The sequence below is a fragment of the Pezoporus occidentalis genome, unplaced genomic scaffold, assembly GCF_034315485.1.
Source record: "Pezoporus occidentalis ecotype Australia unplaced genomic scaffold, CSIRO_AGI_Poc_V1 ctg169, whole genome shotgun sequence".
NCBI classification, from domain to species: Eukaryota; Metazoa; Chordata; class Aves; order Psittaciformes; family Psittacidae; genus Pezoporus; species Pezoporus occidentalis.
The window spans coordinates 22,230-45,758 of NW_026913521.1; the positions used below are offsets into that span (position 1 = coordinate 22,230).

The 23,529-nt window shown below is 43.8% G+C and overlaps 1 protein-coding gene across 1 annotated transcript; it reads right to left on the bottom strand.

Moving 5' to 3' along the window:
- ARPC1A (actin related protein 2/3 complex subunit 1A) lies at window positions 1–16,093 on the bottom strand. Its single transcript, XM_062613529.1, has 10 exons — window positions 15,923–16,093; window positions 12,803–12,884; window positions 12,103–12,207; window positions 9,364–9,586; window positions 7,835–7,942; window positions 4,406–4,618; window positions 2,466–2,541; window positions 2,067–2,260; window positions 1,261–1,351; window positions 1–409 (listed from the first exon to the last, which is right to left on the bottom strand). Exons 2-10 carry the CDS (start codon window positions 12,864–12,866, stop codon window positions 371–373), a joined length of 1,113 nt encoding a protein of 370 aa, XP_062469513.1. The 5' UTR covers window positions 12,867–12,884; window positions 15,923–16,093; the 3' UTR covers window positions 1–370.
- Window positions 16,094–23,529: the final 7,436 nt, after the last annotated feature.

Below are 23,529 nucleotides of genomic sequence, written 5' to 3' on the forward strand. Positions count from 1 at the left end.
TCAGTTTTTCTGGTTTTTATTATTATTATTATTATTTCTAGCAGACAATTTACATAACATTCCCCTTTTAAGTTAGTGATTCAGAACTTCCTGCAACGAACTACTTAAGGAGCAGCTTTGGTAAAGAATGGAATGAAACAACCAACCGAAAACAGAAAGAACAACCAAACCAAAAGAGAGAAGAACAATCACGGCTGATTTTGAAACCAACACAATTCACCAAATTGAGATCCAAAAGAAAATGGGCCAAGCTGTATTTTCTCCGTGTTTCCAAGTTATTCCACTTTCCTCCTCCCTTTTCGGGTTTGTGCAGATGTGGGAGCTGCATTCTGTCAAGCAGTTTGTCCTGCTAGATGAGGGCAATCCATCTTTACATGATTCGTAGCCCTTGGATAGAGGACTCTAAGGTCTTGAAAGAGAAACATCTTAATCACAATCTGCTACGGTTTCCTGTGGTCAATAATTCAGTGGAGATGCTGATGCTAAGAGGAACAAGCAAAAGCCCTGGGTACTTTGGATTAGACTCAGATTCAAGAGCCAGAGGCCTCTACAGCCATTCCTTTCAAACTCATGCATATATAGACCAATGATTCCATCCCCTTCCCCTGAACCTGCACTAAAGCAGGTTATAAATCACCTCAGTTTCGTGGCTCCTGCCCCCACCAGAGACCTTTTGCATTACAGAATAGACAAACTACGGCTTTCCTAAGAGGCAGAGCAGGCTCTCAGCAGCTCGGGGAGGCCGGCAGAGACCTCTGTTGGCCAGTCCTCAGCAAAGCAAGCGTTTGCATCCATAAATCCTGTCAGGGTTTTCAATACAGGACTCAGTGTATTTTGTAACTCTTTTGAGTATCTTCTTACTGCTTTGGGAAGTTAAATATGAAAGGGAAGGACCATGTTCTGCACAAGGACAGTGAACAGAGCCCAAAGGGATGGGAGCAAGAAGAGGTAGTGGGCAGTGTCGTACCAATGATGGTTCCAGCCTGAATGTGGCTGAAATAGAGGAAGAATTAGTGGGATTCCTACAGACTGCATGAAAAAATTAAGTCTGGATTAGCACCATCTGCTAAACAAAGTCTATCTGCATTTATGCTGAAAATCTTGGATCTCTCATCCTTATGGAGCTCACTAACAGGTTTGAACATTCCAGTCTGGATTTCCTGCTGCTAATAAAACCTGTGTTAGGGCTGAGGCTCAGAGGCTGATGCTAGAGATCACCAAATTCTCTCCCACTACACACACACAGTAGTAAAAGCATACCTTGAAATCCCAGATGGTCATTGCTCCATCAATGCCCGTGGTGCAGAACTTACGACAGTCTCGTTTGTCTATCTCATAAATAGACACTTGGCTGAAAGCAGAGAGTGAGAGCTGGTAACACAGACACCCATTCCAGAGAGCCAAAAAGCTGGAAAACCTGGGTTGAATTCAACTCCTACTCTCTCCAAGGGAGATATGAGTGTAACAGAGCTTATGTTAGGTTTCTGGTACAATGCTTCAGAAAAACAAGCACAGAAATAGGATTCTGAAAGCTCTTTTATTGCTCTGTGGCTGCAGCCTGAACATCTGCCTTGGATAAAGACAAATTGCTTCAGGAACGCCAGCATCCCCCAGGCTCACGTATTTTATTCAACGCAAGGATATTGTACTTGAAGAACCTGAACTGATCCTTCTGATGAATAAATACACCTGGAAATAACTTCTGCAATAGGGAGCTGGTATGGGAATTCCTGCTCCGGGTGGATTTTGCTGACTGGATTTTGCACAGCACTACCAATGTCTTGTGAAGTAGCTAATATTTGATAAGGTAAGCTTTGCTGAAGTTCCAGAGCACACTAACCATGAGCAAACAGCAGCAGCATGCATGCCATGTTAATGATTAACTCCACCAGCTTCCATATAAATCCCAGAAACAGACAGCTGGTAGGAAAAGGCTAAGAGGGGATACCAGCTAAACCCGGATGGTGTACCTAAGTTGAGCTCTCACCAGTTTGCAGTACATCCTGGGAAACCAAAGCGATGAGGAAAGCATTCCCTCCCCTTGGAATAGCAGGCAAGACACTCACGTTATACTGTTTTGGTGCAGTGTCTCCAGGGTCGTGTTACGATCTTCCGTAGTGGCTCTTTTATCCATGTTTCGGAAGCGTTCCATAGCGGAAATATTGCGCTGGATGCTCTGTTTGGGAATGTCTAGTTTGGAAACGAAGGTCAGCAAGCCACGGTCGTCACAGTTAAAGAGCATGGGGCAGCAGTCGTGGCCCTGCAAGCACACAGCACGAAAGCATGTCAGGAAACAAACACAATCACCATCTCATTCTTCTGCTGCTGTTCTGACACTATGGAAGAGTTTGCTTACACATATGCTACTATAAGTTAGTTCTTACTAAGTTCTAGTAGTAACTTGGGTGTTTCTCCCTCTCCAAAACACTACAACACTCTACAAGGAGAAGATAAAAGACACTTACAGCTGCCACCACACTGTTCTCGGAGACAAACGAGACACTCAGGAGTGGGAGGAACTCTGTTTTCAGCTGCGAAACCCTGAACACAAGAACATGTGTTAAAGGACTTCATTGAAACTCTGCTCTTGTGAGACCTCACTTGGAGCATTGTGTGCAGTTCTGGTGTCCTCAACATAAAAAGGACATGGAACTGTTGGAACAAGTCCAGAGGAGGCCACGAGGATGATCAGGGGACTGGAGCACCTCCTGTATGGAGACAGGCTGAGAACACTGGGGCTGTTCAGCCTGGAGAAGAGAAGGCTGCGTGGAGACCTCAGAGCAGCCTTCCAGTATCTGAAGGGGGCTATAGGGATGCTGGGGAGGGACTCTTCATTAGGGACTGCAGTGACAGAACAAGGGGTAATGGGTTCAAACTTAAACAGAGGAAGTTTAGGTTGGATATAAGGAGGAAATTCTTTCTTGTTAGGGTGGTGAGGCACTGGAATGGGTTGCCCAGGGAGGCTGTGAATGCTCCATCCCTGGCAGTGTTCAAGGCCAGGCTGGACAGAGCCTTGGGTGAGATGGTTTAGTGTGAGGTGTCCCTGCCCATGGCAGGGGGTTGGAACTGGATGATCTTAAGGTCCTTTCCAACCCAAACCATTCTATGATTCTATGATTCTATGAAACCTCTTGTCTTTGGCTCCAACCAAATTAGAGACCATTCCTACACAAGGATTACTGGAAAGGAAGTCAGTGCAGCTCAGCTGTCCCAAAGTGACACCACGAGGTTGCAGTTTATAATAGGATGTTTTAACCTAATGGAAGTGTCCTGCAAGGACCAAACATGAAGTATTCCAGGTAAAGGCTGGTGTTATTTAATGTTGTGTGTAAATAGTGTTTAAAAAGAATGGGCACCTCCAAAAAAGTCCAAATTAATGAAGCCATTCATTTCATTTATGTATACAAACATGAAGATATAGAGCTTCACATCGTCTTTTCAGGAGGAAAATGCCTCTATAATTAAATTTAGTCAACTTTAGAAATGTTGTAACAAATGAGGGAAGAACTCCAGAACACTTTATACTTAAATGCTGTCTCCAGCCAGGTACTTATGCAGCTGCAGCTGTCACCATAATTCAAACTGAAGCACAGCAATGCCAGCTTGATCCACTAGAGATCTCTGCTGCCAGACTGTATGAGGAACCCCTTCCCTCTTGGTTAGAAAGCCACAGACATTGAAGAGTTATGCAGATGAGGAGCAGGAGGAATTAGATTAGACATCAGGGTGAAATTCTTTACTATGAGGGTTGTGAGACACTGGCACAGGGTGCCCAGAGAAGCTGTGGCTGCCCCATCCCTGGCAGTGTTCAAGGCCAGGCTGGACACAGGGGCTTGGAGCAAGCTGCTCTAGTGGAAGGTGTCTCTGCCCATGGCAGGGGTTGGAACTGGATGAGCTTTAAGGTCCCTTCCAACCGAAACCGTTCTGTGATCCTATGAATTGTTAATAAACCATATTGTTGGATGGGAAGGTGTAAGTTGAAACCTTCCAGCAGCAGAGTCTTAAGGACAATGGCTGGAGTTAACAAGCAACTTATTTTCCAGATCCTGGTTGGGAATAGGTCTTTGTTACAGAGCGAGTTTGTTGCTGGATTCTCCTGAATCCATTTACAAGGAAATACTGGTTTTCCCCAGTCTCTGAAGTGGAACATATTTTCTTTCAAATGCTCCCACCCTGGGTAAAGTGACAGCACCCCCACTGAAGAGCTCTTATCAGAAATGTCAATTATATCACCTTAAGTTCCAAGAGTCTGCCTTATTTCAATAGGCCTCAAAGAGACTCCTGGTATCAAGAGTAATACTTGTCACAAGTGGGAACAGCAGTCACAGCTCTCGTTGTTGTAAGCACAGTATCCCACACCCTTCTATGTTAAAGAGCTGCTAACTGAGAGGAAGAACATACTTACATCATATTCTTTGAGGCATCAGCAACTGACACAGTGCTGTCATGACTGACCCAGGCTAAGCGGTTACCACTGGCCGAAAAACTGACACTGTGCACCCATCCACCACTTCCAGCACCCCCAAATTCTGACATCAGCTGCCCAAAAGGCATTTTGGAGCCCCAGGGTGTACTGGCTGGTTTTTCATCCACTTCCTTAATGTAAGCAGAAAACACCCTGCAAATGAAGAGATTTCAGTGTGAACAAAGAGAGAACAAGAGCTCCTGGGAGCTTCATGCACATTTGGTATTGGAAGCAAACAGATGCATTCTAATTCCACCCAGATAAAATACTACCTTCCAACAAAGCACTGGTGGCTGGGAAGCTTCACTATACAGAGAGAAAGCAATAGTACAAAGGGTGGAATGCACACAGGTTTCTGTATTCGTTTCTTTCTCCTCCTTTTCCAGAAGGTGGCACAAGCACATACATTGTCATTGCATTTTCCACTGTGCTGAGATTTCCCTTTCATCCTTTAGAGGTCCTAATAATTCTGAGAGTCAGTTCTTCAGGAAGAGAAAACCCACAAATTGCACTGTATAATTAGAAGCTGCTACAAACACCTACAAAATTACCCGCTTTTTCAGAACATTCCCTTTGTAGCCTGGTTTCAAAGAAAGAAAACTGATGTTCCGATGCCAGCATTACAATTTGCGAGATAGGTTTAAATAGAAAAGCCTCCCCCTTCCATCAAATTCCTTCTGCATGATTCAGACATGCCACAATATGGTGTTCTTGATTGTTACCATGGAAGGCACGGGGACGTCACAAACATAGGATAAGAGTCCATTGAGCAGGAGGAACAAGTGAGCCACAGCATACTACTACCAGAGAAATATGCCAGTATAAATGACAACCCCTGATCAAATACTGGTTGCAGTCAAACAATACACACACACATATATATATAGTGAGTTTAAGGAAATGTTGCTCCCCCTCCCTGTTATTTGAGATCTTTTTACACATGTAGCGTATCCACTTCAAAAGGTCTCTATATTCAGCTTACTCAAATAAAGCTGATCATTTGGAACAAGAAGGGTTTAACTGCAGCTATATTAGGTAGAGATTTTCAGAGCATTAAGTGTGAATTTATATTGGGCTCTATCAGTTTAAATATAATCTAATGATAATCCTTCAACCAACTTAATTTTATAGAGATGGCTAAAAGGACGTATCTCTTAATGTATGGAAATGGGACAAGATGTTTAAAGCCACAGCCTTTAACACAAGGCAGAAAAATCATTCCTATGCAGTGAAAGACCTTAAAGATAACTGTTAGAAAATGAGTATTTTCCCTTACTGAAATCTCCCCCTCTTTTAAACCCGAAGTTCACTCAGCTTGAAGGTCCCAGCCTTTAAAGAACATTGGGAAATGACTTTCATTCCCACAGCAGCTTGTTCCAGCAAGAATATAAAATTCACATCTATGTAGTGGTGGTAGCTGGATCTGTGTTAGAGGAGCTCATCCAGGCCAGGTACCAAGGAAACTGAATACTGAGCATCTTGGAGCCTCTTTGTGCTCCATTCTTTACCCAAATGTCTCCCACTTTGCTGCTTATTAGTTGGCAGTGGCTCTGGCAGACCCATTTCATAATTCTCCTCAGAGCCACTTATCAGAACAGATGCACACTTCAGGCCCAGATATCTTCATTATGTCACTGAACATTCCCTAGAACTGGAATTCTAGAGATCTGTATTCACCATTCACCAAGGAGAACATTCTTTCATGGGTTTGGGGAAGAAAGAGAAACATAAACCTAGTACCAATCCCTACTACTGTTCTTTAATATTTCAATATGGAGATTTCCATGATAAAAGCAGCAAAATGATGAAATGAGTCACCCTAAACTACGATGTTAAGGAAAAGCAGAAAGTTTCCCAAATGTTTTATATCAAGAGCTGGGGAACGCATTCAAAATATACCCCATTTTCAGAGAAGTAGGATGCAGGACAGTGAGTTTTCTGATGGGAAACAAAAGACTAAGTCAGCCTTCTAGAGAATGCTCCTAGGAAATAGACTGAACAACACCTTGACTTCCTTACAACAAAGCCCCCCAAAATACACACCCCCCACCCCAAAACCCAAGTCACAGTGAACACAAAATGATGCAAATTGAACTCCTCAACCACAATTGGGAAGAGGAGATAATGAGGGATGCAATGTACACAACAAAGCCTGGAGACAAAAGAGCTCAAGTCCAAAGTAACAGATAAATAGAGATATATGTTATCAGCTGACCTAATGCTGAAGTCCTAAAATGCTTTATGAACATGGACAAGTTCCCATATGTGAAAAGCAGTTGCTCTGGAAGATGAATGAATACATTTCACATCCTTTTTTTTTTTGTGAAAGGAAGTGAACATGTATAGTTTATCTCATTAAATCTGGAGCTACGGCAGGAAAGGGAGACAACTCTCCTCTTCTTCCCAGCTTCCATTTAACACCTCTCCTTACATAAAAAGGTATCAAAAGATAGAATTTAGAAGCCTGGGTTTCATTCTGAAATAAGGAGCGTAATAGTCCCACCTCCCCCTCCTACTTAGTCATTTTTAGTACACACTGTGAAGCTTAAAAATTGCCCTATTACATAAAGAACTTAAGAAAAGAAGCTTTCATTAGCATTCAAGGTACCAGTGATTAATTAAAAGCTGAATCCAAGTCAACCGCTCTGCAGACAGCTCCCATGCAGACTTCACTACAGTGACCCCAGCCACTCAGCAGAGGGCAACGTGCAGGAGCTATCCCTCACTGGGTAACTTTACAACCACACCATCTATCTCACATCCCCATCTGGTTTTACCAGCCTTGGTTTTAATAATGCTCTTCAAAAATGTGTTTTGCTGTGCTGAGTTTCAGGTGGACCAATTCCCTGACCACTTGTTCAAGGTGAGAAACTCCTTGCTCACTACAGGGGTGCAAGAATGTTAAGGGTAGCACAAAGAGGAGAGAACAAGTGACTCAGGGAAGAAAAAGATGAGATCCTGCCTTTGGAAGTGCCATGAGTTTTGGAACTGCACTGTTAGGATATTGCTTTTGAACTAACTAGCAATGTTGGTATTCTACAAGGTAGCACCTCCTAACCTAATTTAAGCCTAACAACTAGACCTCAGCACTCAATGCATGCACAGTAGTACTACTCCTCTGTACTGCTAATAAAGAAATCCACCAGTTCATGAAACTGAGGCATGTCCCTCACCAGATACATGTTAGCAGCTCAAAGTCTGCATGTGGCAGCACCAAAGCCAAAGTTTCTCAAGCTGGATGTTTTATTGTGGTAACAACACCAGTATGCAACAAGCCATCTTCTATTCTGACAGCAAATGCATCATCAGCATGCTCATGGTACTGACTAACAGTAATCCAAAGGGATTTACAGATGCTTTTTCTCTCACCTGCACTTGAAGTCACAGGACCCTGCAGCGAGCAGAACGTTGTTGGGGTGCCAGTCCAGGCTTAGGACAGTGGAACGAATGGGCTTTTTAATGTGTTTGCTCACCCACCTAAATTAAGGAGAGAAAAAAAGAGAGAGATATACAGTAAGTATGGAAATATTCTACCAAACTCCCCCAGTTCCATGAAGTACTCCTCAAAAAGATCACCCTTTGGCAATGACTGCACACATCAGTTTTGCAAAACACTCATGCCCAAAACTTTCATATTCCCTTGAGGTCTATGAACTTTATACGGTTATCTTAATTCCAATTTTAAACACTATGAACTCCCTCTTCACTTGAATTGTATTCCCCTTCCAACTGATTTTTCTAATACATCAGACAGGACTCCTTAATGCCAATTTTGTGCAGTATTTGCTTGGTCCTTTAGATCTATGATAAGAGCTCAGCTTTTTCTGTCACATTGAGCTAAGCAGCACTATTTTCTTAGCTCACTAAGCACAGGTCCTCTCCAGCTCCTTCCAATGAGTTTCACAGCCACCTCTCTTGCCTATTGACTTCTCTACTGTTTAATAGTACAATAAGTATAAAATGCAACAAGTAATGGGTGCACTGGCAGTGATGTGACTCGTCCACACATCAATTATCTGAATTATAGTGAAAAGTGGTCCTGATGTTGAATGCATCAATATCAGCCTAAATACATCTCAGCAGATTTAGTCTGAACCATTTACAAAATAGTAATGAAATCTGTTATTCACTTGATGGCCTTTGGGATGATGGTGCTTTTTCTTTCAATTTACTTCCATCAGGCAAAAGCAGTTTTAAGGATCACACTAAATGGTTTGTCTTCAACAGATAGGTTTTGATTCTCCTGCAGACAAGTGAGGCGGAGAAAATGTCAATAACTGAGTCTGCTGGAAAGCATAAAAGTCTAAAACAAGCTTTAAAAGGGATTTTGCAGATGGTATTGTCATTTCCCATCTCCACATGGAAGACTGCACACCTCGGGCACAGACACCTGTGGTTTAATGCATGTTTATGCAACCCAAGGTAACAGATCCTCAACATACTGATTTCACCTACAGGTGATCTGGTAAATGCAGCTCTAACACGTGCAGAAGTAGATCCGTTAAAGATTAGAAGCACTAAGTTCATATGCCAAAGAGAAAGAAGTGTTAATGGTGGAAATGGCTGTGATAGTCCTGTCTGAAATCTGTAAAGTGGGATACAAATATATGACAGAATACAGAACAGGCAGATGACAAGGTGGAACACATCCACACCAACATGTATAACCTGAAAATACGCCAAGTCCAAGGCCTTCAGGTGCTACACCAGGGTAGAGAAGAGGGAACCTTTTCTCTAAGATGTACAAATAAAAGAACTGATGAGGCCTATCCCTGACATTTCCTGAAGATTTTAGGGATTAGCAAGATAGGAACCCAGTTACCACCACCAAGCTCCAAGCTTTAGCTTTCCCGTGATGATCTTAAAGGTAGAAATGGAAATCAACTCAAACAGCTCACCAGTCATTTTCAGATTCGAAGTAGCACACAGATATAAGTCGAGCTCCACTTCCCACGGCAAATTTGTTCTCCAAGGGAGACCACTTCACAAAGGTAGCTGCACGATTAATTCTCAGGATCACAAGGGTTGGCTTCCACACACCATCCTTCTGACTCCACACATAGGCATTCCGGTCAGCACCGCAAGTTACAATGCGATCGCTTTTGGGAGCCCAGTCGATCCCTGCGATGTAGAGGTCACATTAATAAACTTGTCTCTTTGTACTCTTTGCTTTACCATAGTTATTACTATTATGTTAGTATTTCCCTTAGAATCATAGAATGGTTTGGGGTGGAAAGGACCTTAAGATCATCCAGTTCCAACTCCCTGCCATGGGCAGGGACACCTCACACTGGACCATGTCACCCAAGACTCCATCCAACCTGGCCTTGAACACTGACAAGGATGGAGCATTCACAACTTCCTTGGGCAACCCATTCCAGTGCCTCACCACCCTTAAAGTAAAGAACTTCTTCCTTATATCTAACCTGAGCTTCCCCTGTTTAATTTGAACCCATTACCCCTTGTCCTGTTACCACAGTCCCTAATGAAGAGTCCCTCTGGCATCCGGGTAGGCCCCTTGCAGCTTCTCTTCTTGAGGCTGAAAGCCCCAGCTTTCTCAGCCTGTCTTCATACAGGAGGTGCTCCAGCCCCTGGTCATCCTCATGGCCCTCCACTGGACTTGCTCCAACATCTTCTTATGCTGAGGACATCAGACCTGCACACAGTGCTCCTTCTTCTCTTATTTCCCAGGAACCATTCTATACTGCCCAGGGTATCTGCTTCTCCCTCTAGCTTTCATCCAAATTGCAGATTCCAAACTTCCCGATTCCACAGAGAATTTGCCTGCTGCCAGCTGGCCCACAGGTGGAGCTCTGCACTGGCAAAGACTGGCAAACCCCTGACTTCCGCACGAGACCCATTTCAGCAGCTGAAACCCAGCGATTCTAAACTGATGCACAAACCTCTAACACGGTTGTCTGCTTGCTGCCAGACTGCAGTCAGGATCTGGAAATTTAGCTAGGAAGGGGATTTAGAAGTTATCAATCTTTATGTACTGATATAATCCCTAGTTTTCCCATGCCTATTTAAGATGTACCATGAGAAAGAAACCAAGCAAAAATAACAATCTCAAAGAATAAACCAAATCCTTCGGTAAGCCTGACATTGCTTCTTTGCCCTCCAATGCAGTGAAGGATGTTCTCAACTGTTAAGTCTTATGGCAACATTATTTTTCATCTTTTCTTTGAGATGCAGTGTGCAAAACTCTCCTGCCTCAAAGTTACCCTCCAGTGGTTTTCCATAACTTCATTCAGTACTAAAAACACTCCTTAAGCACGCAAACTGAAAAGGACACAAGATACAGAAAGAATTCGTATTGATTTTACTATATAATTCATATACGGTCTACTTCAAAGTCAGCTTATGCTTAAAAAGTTCAATTTTGAAGCAGTTTGTATTCCAAAACCATAGTTCCATGAGTCAATCTAGCACTGCTTTTGAAAGGAGGACCATCCTGCCTCTCTCTGCTTCTCTTGCCCACCACCTCCCTTGTGCCAGCACTGATGCTCTTCTGACCCAAGATCAGCTTTTTAGCTCAGAGAAAAACTAAGCCAACAAAAAGAGTGAATAATGCTCGTTTTGGAAGCAGCTCATCAGAATCTCTGAATTGAGACATACAAGACAAGACAAGGGACCTTATCCCTCGTGATCAGGAGCTGGAATGGCAGCAGCTCAATCACTCGCATCAGAAGCAACAAGCGAACTGATGAGTCCATCTCCTGTGTGTAACCACAGTTTAAGTCTACTCTTCACTACATCCACAGCATTTGGTATTCCAAAGGTATATGCTGCGCTGGAGAGCAGGGAAAGCTCTTTTCCCAAGTCATGAATATTTGGCTTCTAACACTAACAGGTACAAGTAAAATGCAGAGCTGTCTCTGGGAAACTGCATGTCACTTGCAAATTGAGCCCAAGTGGCTCTTCACAAAAGAGCACATACACTTGTGCTCTTTGACAGCAAGAATCAGGTAAATTGAATAAAGTTCCTGCAAAACCCTCCAGTCAAGGCAGCTATTTCTGCCCATTACTGAGTTGAGAACAGAATAAAGGATACTGCTGTTTTGTGCAAGTGCTTGTATTAATTACTTTCCTCTCCTTAGAGAATAAAGCCCTTACAAAAATATCACCATAAAAAAACCCCAAACAAAACAGTAATATAAGAGGCTACCACAGGACAATCCCATCTTAAAATTACCACCTTGTGACTCATCGTGGCAGCTCTTCTTACATTTTCATTGTGGAACTGCAGACACTCTAGGCCTGCAGTAAATCACGCTCACTGATGGTCTGTCCTGAGCCTACAGCCGACCACTTCAAGTCTTTATACAGTCCCTAAGAAGGATATTTATTACTGTTGGAAACCACAAAACAAAGCAATAGCTGTGCACTTGATGAAGTTTGAATATTAGCACTTGAAAGGAAGCAGCATGTATTGGGATTTTCTTCCTGACATTCACTGCATGCAGTCCAGGAAAAAAATGCTGCAAAGCTCTCCAGAAGTGGGAATGCCAACCTATAAGAAGGTCAATTTACTCAACACTTAAAGACTTCCCATTTGTAAGTGTTCCCAGGATTTTGACTAGGGAAAACAGGGGGTGGGCAAACTTAATGTCTGGCACAGCACAATCTTCTCTTACCTGTAATGTGTCCATTGTGTTCCTTTAGCTCATGAGCCTTTACCCACTGGCTCCCACTCTTCTTGTAGATGTGGACTTCATGATTATTAGGGCTAATGGCAATCTCTTGAAGAAAAAATAATACAATCCAATAGTACAGAAGGCTTTTTAATACTAAATACTTGCCAAGCCTTAATAATCTAAAAACTGCATTCTAAAATTGCAGAGCATTACATAGGTTTTATTGAGGGCTGACATCTGTGGTCATAACATGGTCATGAGTACATGCACAGAAAGACAAGACATTTGGAATATATGTATTGGAACATACAGTATTGTATGTACTGGAACATACAGTATTCCACAGTATAGTGGAAAACTAGGCTACTAAAAGAAAGGGCTGGTCTGGGGTATGGAAATAGAGGGTCTAAGAGGGTAAAGGCCAGGTCAGTCTCACGACAGGCAGACCAAGAGGCAAAGCTCTCTGGAACATCAGCAGGACTAGATTTGCGCATATGCCAGAGTTCCAGTAATGGGTTCAGTAAAGCTGAGATTTAGAAGATGAGTGCTTTTTGGATCCAAAGTGGGATATTTAGCATGTAGCACTATGAATGTGACCATACCTTCCCTAAATGTGATTCAGAACCTTATGAGATCACAAACTGACAGCAAAGAGAAAACAGCAATGGAAAAATACAGTTAAAGCTAATGTGTTACTTACGAGTCCGGTCTCTGTTCCACGCATGGCAGGTGATTGGCTCCAGTAAAAACTGATGTAGAGACATTCCGAGTTAAAGAGATTCCTATGTTGTAAAAAGTGAAAAAGCTGAAAGGTGCAAAATGGAAAACAAAACAAAACACTTCCAAATTAGATCATTATTAAACCAAAATCAGCCTTCACCATTCACCAAGGTTCTTTCAGCCCAGTATTACAATTCACTTACAGAAGATCACAACTTACTCAGTAGACATGTCAAGGCCACTAAGGAGCTGCCTTTGCCATTCACCCCAATACCTTCAGTGGGTTGATGAATTTTAACTGTCTTGCTTATTACAGTTAATTACAAATGCCCTAAAAGCTGGATCCATTTGCTGCTGCACCCACTTGCTGTAACTTCCCAAATGAGAGAGCAGGGTCTTGGGAAGTCTAACAACCCTAAGAATTTTACTATGGAAATAGAATATTTAAATAATAATAATAATCCAGGGACATAGCTGAGTGAATTGATTCCAAACCATGACATGTACCAAGGCTCCCAGGCAGCACTACAATAAAATGTTTTTCTTCTTTTTCAGGAGGTTAAATGTGTGTGCCCAGAACATTGAGATGTAACAGTAATCTGCTGATGTACTATTTGATACAGCCATTTCTACGTGTCCTAGGGAAAAATTATTACAATTAGTAACTAATTACTAATTTCTTCAAATTAACTCTAGCACTGAACTGCTTTATAGCTCAGCAGTCGCCCCCATGAGATTCAAACACTAAAAGAACAATCTGAGTCATGTATTTTAATTTGTTTCGAAACCAAAACCTAGATACTTTGCTTTTTCTTTAAGCCTGCTGCAAGAGCCATCTGCAATTGGAGCTGCACCTTCCCACAAACAGAAGGTTAAAATACTGTGCTGGGTTTTATGTCCTGTATTAACCCAGGGCAGCATAAACAGATGGAAGATAACATTGTAAAAGCTCAAGGTCACCTGTGCTAAGTGAAACCCGCACAGTTCAACAGACACAACTTGGATTTGTCAATTCCTTCCATGTATTCCACTAATTTTCACAGTAATTTATCCTTGGCTGATGGATCAAAGGCTTTTTACCCCTCTATATCCATCTGAAAAGAAATCGCTCTGTGATGTTACTCCAAGGCACCCACACCCATTCTAGCCTGAAATTACAACATATCCAAGTATGGCCATGTTAGCAGAGGGTGGAGACTTGAGGACAAGGTAGGAATTTGGAAGCAAACAGGAAATGAATGGCAGTCCAACAGAAACTCGGGAGTGAATGAAAGAAGAGCACATTCTGATGGAGCTTAGCAATTACTATCACAGCACTGGCTTAACGCATACACTGCAAGTGCTGAATCCTGGAGGAGGGATGATGCAGGACCCCAGAAATTCAAATAACTGGAGAGACTTTTCCTTTCCTCCTTTTATTTAAGGCCTCAAACACTACTATTTTAAGGAAATGCAACTTCTGGTTATATTTCAAATGCACTTCCGATACAACCTTTAACTGTATGAACTGATTTTCATGGTTCTTTGAATAATCATATTCTACCCATCAAATGAAACTATCACATATATACAGTGCTAAGCAATATAATTCATTGCTTTTTATTAATGTGAAAATGTTGACACAGTCTGAGTTACCTTTGCCCTTGGCCAGCCATCATCTAAGATTCCATGGGTTAATATAAGCAAAACCCAACTGCAAATTGCTTTTTCCACAATCTTGCTTTCGTCCATGCCAACATTCGGTAGCAGGACATTTCCATATACAGGAAAAGTTGAGGAGCTGCTCTACCGACAAGGAATGCTCAGCCTTTCCTACTTTTTCCTAAATAAAATGTAAAAATATCCAATCTCCCCTCCCCAAGGAACACAGCTATTTTGAAACACTTTTTAATACAACCCTGGTATTTTCTTCATGGCTTGGCACTGGTTATAAATGGTGTGGTCCCATCCTGACTTTGAGTCCAGAGATTTTTACTAACCTACATGTTATCAGCGTCATTCTAGAGCCATGATCCATTGCTTCCCATTGATTGGGTTTCTTGAGAACTGTAACGTGTAGCAAGCAACTGCTTTCCATTTTGGAAAGGGACTCATTTCCGTCACCTGAGAGTTGTTATTTGCTTTGGGAAGATAAATCTTAATGCAGTTTCCCAGTTATAGTTATTCCTTACTGATATACAGACAAAAATCAAACTCACATTTCACTAGAGAAACTACAACTGGCTCTGTGATTCTTAATGTCATTCCTATGTAGGAAAAACCTCAGTGCCTCCCGTCAGTAACCTCGGAATGTCAAACAGGGAAGATACTGTTCTGATAACTTTGTTAGCCAAGTACTTAACACAACTACCTCTGCCCTATTATTTCCCTCAAATGCAAAGTAACTGCCCTTGAGTTTCAATCAAGGGGGAGAAAAGGAAACTTGCACCTTTGTGCAGCAGTTCTTCCAGTATGAAATGGTCAAGGTTGGGAAGTACAGAACATAGCTGCTGTTATCTCTCAATGGGGTTAGAAATAACGTGGGGCAAGACCACTGCTGGACAAGCACCTAGCAAGGATGCTGTATCCAGAAGTGGACAGAGCATGTGTGTATGTGAAAGAGAAAGGGAGCATTTAAATCCTTCCCTATTTTCAGCGCACCAACATCACTTCCAAACACCTGGAAGTGCCTATAACCCAGGCCTGCCTCCCGCTGCTGTCATTCCCTTAAAGCCACTCCGGCAGCTTCCCCAGGAGGGTACCTCCCCGCAGGCAAGCCTGACACCGGACACCATTACAAAGCCGGCCGCTTTGGGATGGACTGCGGGCTGCCACCGGTAACTCAGGTGCGGAGGCCGCGGCGGGGCATGAGGACAGGCAGGAGCCGCTCCCTCCCTCCCTCCCAGCCCCTTCATCCCCCGGTGCGGCCCCGTCCCTTCAGGACGAAGGGGATGAGTGTTCCCCATCGCCTCACCCTCACACGGGGTGGCTGCTCCCTCCCCGCCGCCATCCCCTCAGCACCGGCGGGCCTGCAGGCTCCCCTCACCCCCCGCCGCTGCCGGGGCGGGGGCAGGCGGGCCCAGCGGGGCCGCGGACAGCCTCCCCCGGCGCGGGGACTCACCTGAGGCGGCGGGAGCGGAGCGGGACTCGCGGACTCTGGGCAGTCAACGCGACTCCGCTCCGGGCGGCGGGAGAGGGAGCGGCCGGCGGCGGAGGCCGAGGGGAGGGGGGGGGGGGGTACCCGGCACTGACAAGGGAGCCAGGAAACGCGCTCTGCGCATGAGCGCCGGCCGGGAGCGGCTGTGCGCATGCGTAGAGCGAGGGGATGGGAGGGGTAAGGGTGCGCGCACGGCGTGCCCGCGCCTCACACAAAGGCGGGCGCGCTGTGAGGTGCGCGGTGCCTCAACGGGGGAAGGTGCGAGTGTCCGAGGGAAGAGAGGGGAGTTTGTGTTATCGGTGTGCTTCTGAGGTGTTGGAGTGGGGCCAGAGAGGGGCAATGGAGCTGGTGCAGGGCCTGGAGCATAAGTGTGATGAGGAACGGCTGAGGGACCTGGGGGGTTTAGTCTGGAGGCTCAGAGGGGACGTTGTTGCCTGACAGGAGGGTATAGTGAGGTGGGGTCCGTTGCTTCTCCCAAGTAACAAGCAATAAAACAAGGGAACAGACGCAAGCCGTGCCAGGCATGGATATTGGGAACAATTTCTTCATGGAGAGGAGGTTTGGTATTGGAACAGGCTGCCCAGGTCGGTGATGGAAACACTGTTCCTGGAAGTGTGCACACATGATGTAGATGAGGCCCTCAGTGACATGGTAAATCCTGAGGTAATGGTTGGACTTGATGATCTTAAAGGTCCAACCTGATTCACCCTGTGGTTCTCTGTAGTGAGCTGAAGGTGGCTGCTGTCAGCAGGGGCAGGAGCACAGTGTCTGTGGGCTCTTTGGGTTTGGAGAGGCCCAAAGCGCTGCTGGAGGGCTGGTTTGTGTGAGGTCTGCTGAGGTGGGGCTGGGGAGGAGGTTGTGAAGAGCTGAAAGGGGGTTATGTGGGCTTGTCCAGTGTAGGGTGACTTGGGAAGAGTTGGAGAGCTGCAACACTGAGTTTCTGTGTTCCTCCTCCCTTTTGGAGGCTGGAAGCAAGGTGTTCTCTGTTGCAGGGGATAATAATCCTAACTCATTCAGATGCTGTAGGACATTCCCTCCTATCTGGGTGGAATCTAGAAAGGTATTTGCAGTTCTTTGCCCTACACTTAATCCCATTGAGGAGCTGCTTGCTGTTTGGGATCTGCTTAAATTGTAAAGACTCCCATTACCTGTGAGGGTCTGTGGGCTCAAGCACAACAAAAGGCAAGTCTGAGCGAGTGGGGGGAGATTGGTGACTCCCAGATACATTGAGGAGCAGTAGAGTGGGGAGTTTAATTTTGAGTCTGAGAGAAAACATGCAATTTATAAGCATCGAGGAGGGAGCAAGAAGGTGGATGCAAGTCAGCATGGCTTTGTCGTGAATGAATTGAGCCAATCTCATTTCCTTTTCTTGCAGCATAACAAGGCTTGCAGATAAGAGAGAAGCACTCTGTGTCATATATTTTGATTTTTAGTAGAGCTTCTGACACTGGCTTGCAGGATGTTCTAATAATAAACTGGGAACTGAGTCTAGATAATACTTCTCTAAGGGAGTTGCAAAACTGGTTGAAGGGAAAATGTACTTGGTTTGTACAATCGGTGCTTGTACAGGGAATTACCCTGGGTCCATTACTCATCCATGTTGAAATGCAGAATGTAATTACTGCATTAGGAGATGAGATTGAGTTTGAAGGCAGGATAAACACAGGCGTAGAACTAGGATTCAAAATGGGAGCTCTCTGGGAAAAATCAGGATGCGGTTCAGTAGCAGGTGCACTGCTGTGGACTCAGCTTTGGAATTGCAAGACCAGGAAGAATTGGGCAGCTGGCTGTGCTGCAGGAAAGGATGGAGGAGCTGCCATGGGTCCCAGGTGGATTGGGAGTCTGTAACATCTTGCTGTGGAACAAGAAGGAAAGGCCATGTGGGTCCCTAGGGGTGAGAAAATGCTGGTAAAGCAAACACAGTAGTCCTGCTCTACTGAACTGTGCTACAAGAATATGTGGAATCCTGAGCTCTGCACAAGAGAAACAGGGATGGTTTGGAGAAAAAGGTGTCAATAATGATCAGTCTTTGAACAGAAAACTGAGGAAAGAGGTGGGTAGCTTTCAAATAGATAAAAAGCTGCTGCTATGAGGGAAGGAACAATTTGTTCTCTTATGTCCACTGTGGGTAGGGCGAGGAGTCAGAAGCTAAGATAACAGCAAGGCAGATCTAGGTTACAGTGAAAAAACATCTCAACAATTCCTTTGAAGTCGTTAAGCCCTGTGTTGGACTGACTTGACAGGGTGTAGGGCTGCTCTTAGAGGGGGTTAAGAATGGATCAGACAGATATTTGCTGGAATGGCAAAGTGCAATACAAGATTTTGCATTTGGGAAGGAGGCTGGAGTTGATGGGCTCCTAAATCGGTGTTACCATGGCTGGAACGGAGAGATACGTAATCACTGCAGCCCTTATTGGCTGAATGATAAAACTAGATCAGCTGCAGAGATTAAAGATACACAACTGGGCCAAGTAAAGTTACGTAATGGGAATGCAATGATGTTTAAGTATGGTTTTATGTTTACAAAATGATTTCCACCAGATGGAATGAAAGTATCTAAATGAGGAGCACTGCAGAGCTTTGAAGCATTACAAGCTCAGGCCCTGTCTCCAGTGAAGCTTGCTGGAGAATTTTCCGCTGTTGTTCCTGGTATATTGCTGATACAATTATGCTGTGCTAATCCAAAAGGATGCCAGTGTTTTTGGGATTAAGGCTTCCAAAGCATGACTGAATTGATGTGAGTGAAAGTAGTTTGGGTGCAGTCAGACCTTATGATATATAAAACCAAAATAGAGCTGGGCTATCTTCATGCAGATGGATAGCAGCTAGTCAAAAAGGAGGGGTTTTGCAAACAGGCTTTTGTGTATACAAACGGGTAACTGCAGTTTTCATCAGTGATCATAGAATCCCACATTGGTTTGGGTTGAAAGGGACTTAAAACTCATCTGATTCCATCCCCACTGCCACAGGCAGGCACACCTTCCACTATCTACCCCAGGAATTTGAAGCTACTTGTGCTCTAGAGTTTGCAGTTGAATAATAAATGACAAGTCATGCTGCTGATAACACTACACCTTGTGAATTCCCCTTCATGGGTGTAGATCAGCTGCTGCTCCCACGGGCTTCTTCCTGCTCTACTCAAGCACTGTAAAGATTCTGATCGATGAGTTGTGCATGGGGTGCAAAGTGCTGAAGTTCTCTTGTGCTCCAGTGGGTAGAGAGTGTCCTGCATACATCTTTTCTGCCTTGTCTGGATTTCCTTAAATTAGTGCATTCCCTTTGGGATGTGTTGGTTGGTGAATGAAAATGTTCCTTTTCACATATTTGTGCTGAATGCAGAAGCTCATGTGCAGGGAAATGTTTCACATCTGCTCTGTTGGAACGATCTTTCATTTCATGATCTTTGTACATGTTTTTCTTACCATGGAGTTTTATGATGGTGGGTTTTTCTCCTTTCAGGGCTAACTGCTCAGCCTCTTCCATCTTGACTTCTGGGTCTTTTATTGCATTTTAATAGTTCTTAATCTTTTCCAGGTGCACATAATGATCCTGCTCCTGCCAGATCTTCAGCCACACAGGATGCCTATGAGGAAGGTATGAAACAGATTGACAGCACAGCTATTTATACAGATCCTTGACAGCTAGGATACACAGACCCCATATCTGTATGTTACCTTCTGAGAAATTTTGCCATAGCTTTAATTTTCCTGTGTATCATAAGCTGCTTTTCTAAAGACTGGATCCACAATGCACTGAAATCAGTGGGAGTAATACTAGCTCACTTGAACACATTGGGATCAGACTGTAAACCAGGTGGTGATATGCTTGTGTAGTACCACTGGACTACTCAAAGGTGTTATCCCCACCTCTTATTAATTCATTAGCTTTAGTTCTAATTTCTACTCTTCAGTGGAAAGAGGGTGGCTGAGCATGTGCTGGAGATGGAAGGTGAAGATATTGTCTGAACATGCAGTAGCTGAAAGCCCGAAGGTGGCAGAAGGCTCAGCCTTAGTCTGGGGGGGGAAGTGCTCTGCATTAAATCCACAGCTAGCTGTGATATTTCTGAAGTGCCAGTTGTCAGCACAGTGCCAAAGGAGCAATCTGCTCAGTCCTGGCAACTTTTCTCCCCTCTGTGCCAATTATGAATGCCATTGACTAGCTAGAGAGGGAAGCCAGCCTACTCTTTGTTGGAGGCCTGATCTGTGTGATGAGTGGAGTTGTGTAATAAGTGAAAGAAAGGACAAATCAAGAGGAAATGGAGGAATTCCTCAGGGTGCCATCTGTGATGTAGATTACCAGGGAGGCAGAGAGGAAGCGGATTTCTTCTTTGTGGATTAATTTTGCCAGGCTGCAGTCAGTGAGCTAACATGCGTTCTGCTTTTCAGGATCATAAAAAGCAATGCAAGTGCTAACAAGTTGTGCTTTGAAATCAGCACTGCAGAGAAATAATGGATTATATACCTTAAGGTTTCCAGCCACAACATAAAGGGCAGAAAGGTGGGGAGGTGACTTGCATCAGCTACAGCTTGCTTTGCTCTCTTCTCAACCTCTGCATACTCACTGATGAATTCCCTGTGCTCATTAGTGTGTTGAAGGTCAGCCTCCAGCTTCCATTTAACAGTAGGCAGACTGATTCTAGAGGGCAGAAAGAAGCCTTAGATACCCAGAATATTTTATCTGCCAGCTCTCCCATTTGGCTCTCAGAAGAGATGATTTGTGCATCAGTTTTCTGTAGAGTTTGTTTTTTCTCTCTAAAATTGTGCACTATTAAACCAAGTGGGATTCAGCCCATCTCGATCTGCAATAGGGAACATTAGGACCTGTGTATTTACTTGCACACTAAATGAGAGATAAAATGATGATATGCCTCAGAGGCAAAAATAGACCCTGTTATTTATGAAGGCCTTGAGTCTGTTTCCCTGAGTTTCTGTTTGTATGGATCTTATATACCAATATTATTCCAAAGTCATGCTGCTATAACAGCAGCTGGCTTTAGACCCAACTGGAACTGCATTTGATTGCATCTCAACAAACATGGTCTCTGCTCCACTGTTCATGGTGTGTATGGTTCTTTTTATCTCATGGGAAAATATGACCCTTACAGCTCATTTAGTGCTTACTGTTTGCTGATATGAATCATTGGAGAATGTTGTTGTTGCTGCTGTAAAACTAATAATACAAAAAACATACTCTCAAGGAAATGGAACTACAAAGGCTTTAATAGGGAAAAACTACATTTGAGCAACACGAACTGCTTTTCAGCAAAACATCATCATGTAAATGTGCCGTTGTGTTCTGGAATGCTGCACGATTTCTCTGCTATATAGGTTTTGTATAACAAATAAGTTTTAAACCCCAAATTTGGTATGGAGATGGCAGTTCACCTGCTGAAAATGCATCCCTTTACCATCAGTCAATTGGAAGTGAATGTATTGGTTGCGTGATTTTAAACCTATTTGAATAAAAGTCACATTTACAACTCAGTTCTTGTAACTGATGTCCCATAATGGCAGCTGAGAGATGCTGCTTGTATTATCAGTCCTTTCCAGAAGTTACACTCTTCTCCTTGGAAATGTCAGCATGTATGGTCTTTACAGAAAAGAACTGCAGACTGTAATGGTGAATGTGAAAGTAGCTTCTTTATGCACAAAATGAAATGGCAGGTATGTTATTTCATACTGCAGTCTGTAACACAAGAAGGCTTAAAACTTCCCTAAGATGGAGCTCACTGTGGGCTACAGTCTATCGAAGGGATCTGAGCACCATGGAAACAACCAGTAAAATGATAGTTTCAATGGGGACAGAATTTTGCACTGTCTCTTTTGAGGTGGGTTTCTCAGAAGTGCTCAGCTCTGTCTTAACTCTTCCACCAAATTTGCTCAAAGTCTTTTCACAGACCTTGCCAGGAGCAAAGCTGGGCCAAGGTGGTGCTTTAAAAAAGTCCTGCTGCCAGTGTAACATCTGGAAAGACTGAATTCTGTGTTCTGTAGAGTTACCAGACCTGTCTTACAGATGACTGTTATATTTATCCATTATTGGCCTAATCCTGTACTTGTCACCCAGAGTTAAGGCTTAACATTGAAGCACGTCGACATAAACTCAGAGATGGCTGTTGCCTAAATAATTCTACTCTCCTTGTGCATGGACATTGTCTTCTCCATGATCGATGCCTACTTTTGGGGTTTTGGGAGGGTGCTCACTGCCCTCCAGGCCTGTCTGCACTTCCAGCTCCTTCTGTAGCAGGCAGAGGTGGCACATGATGCTACTGCAGCTCCTCATGTTGCTGAGAATCCTCATTCATTTGGACCTGAGAAAGCAGATGAAAGATGAATGTAGATAAGGAAGGGAGAGGAAGCTGAAAGATAAAAGAGGTCTCTCTGCAAAGCTATTTTATAAGGTGATGCCAGATTAAAAACAAAAAGCAAACCCCACAACACAGGATCCCAGTTGTACGTTTGCCTGTGTCCTATCATTGTAGCCACCCTGACTTCAAGAGGATTACTTCTGACTGAGAGTGACATAACTGAGGACAAGTTACGTTTGAGTGTGTGTGTGTGTGTGTATATATATATATGTGTGTGTGTGTGTATAGAGAGAAAGAATCTTTGCTATTCTTTAAGTTACTAAAATTGGATTCTTGGCAGTAGTTGTATCACTTTATTCCAACAAAGAGACTAGCCTTTTACTCATGTACTTAGCTTTATTTTAGAACTGAAGAGCCAAAGGAAGCTCCTTAGTTTTATATTTCTGTTAGTTTCTTGTCCGTTTCTAGGCTATCCTGTTAAAACAGCAGTTACAACTTAAAAGCAGAGCTTTGTTGTAATTACATGTGAATAGTTCCTTGGATTTCTGGTTTGACAAGAGCTGATAGTAATGCTTATTTTGTATGAGCTTTGTTGGAACTAATGCAGATTTAAATTGGTATGAGGGGGAGAACCAGGGCTTATGAATAGAAATTCTCCATTTGTTCAAGATGTCTCTCTACACAAGTACATAATCTACTGCTTTGTTGCTGGTGCTATCAAATAGACATGGTATGCTTTTCCAGCCAGGGACCTGCTTCCACTCTCTCTAGTTTACCTTGAACATGCAGTTTATGCAGTGTCCTGACAAGCTCTCTTGTTCCTGTGTCCTGGGTTCAGCAGTAGCAGTCATTTTTCCCCTTCTTGGTAGCTGGTGCAGTGCAGTGTTTTGACTTTCAGCTCGGGAACAGAGCTGATAACAAGGATGTTTTGGTTTGGCCAAGGACTTTGTGAGCCTCATGCTCTGCCAGGGAGGAGGGGAAGCCAGGGGGAAGCAGAGACAGGACACCTGACCCAAACTGACCAAAGAGGTATTCCATACCACAGCACGTCATGCCCAGGATGTAACGGGGAGTTAGCCGGAAGGGCTGGGAGACTGCGGGGTTGGAGGAGGTATCGGTCAGAGCTTGGTCGGGCTGGGGGGGCGAGTTATCGGTTGGCTGGTGGTGAGATGATGTATTCTCTTCCCTTGTTATTTCCTTTATCATTATTATCATTGGTGGTAGCAGTAGTGATTTGTGTTATACCTTAGTTACTAAACTGTTCTTA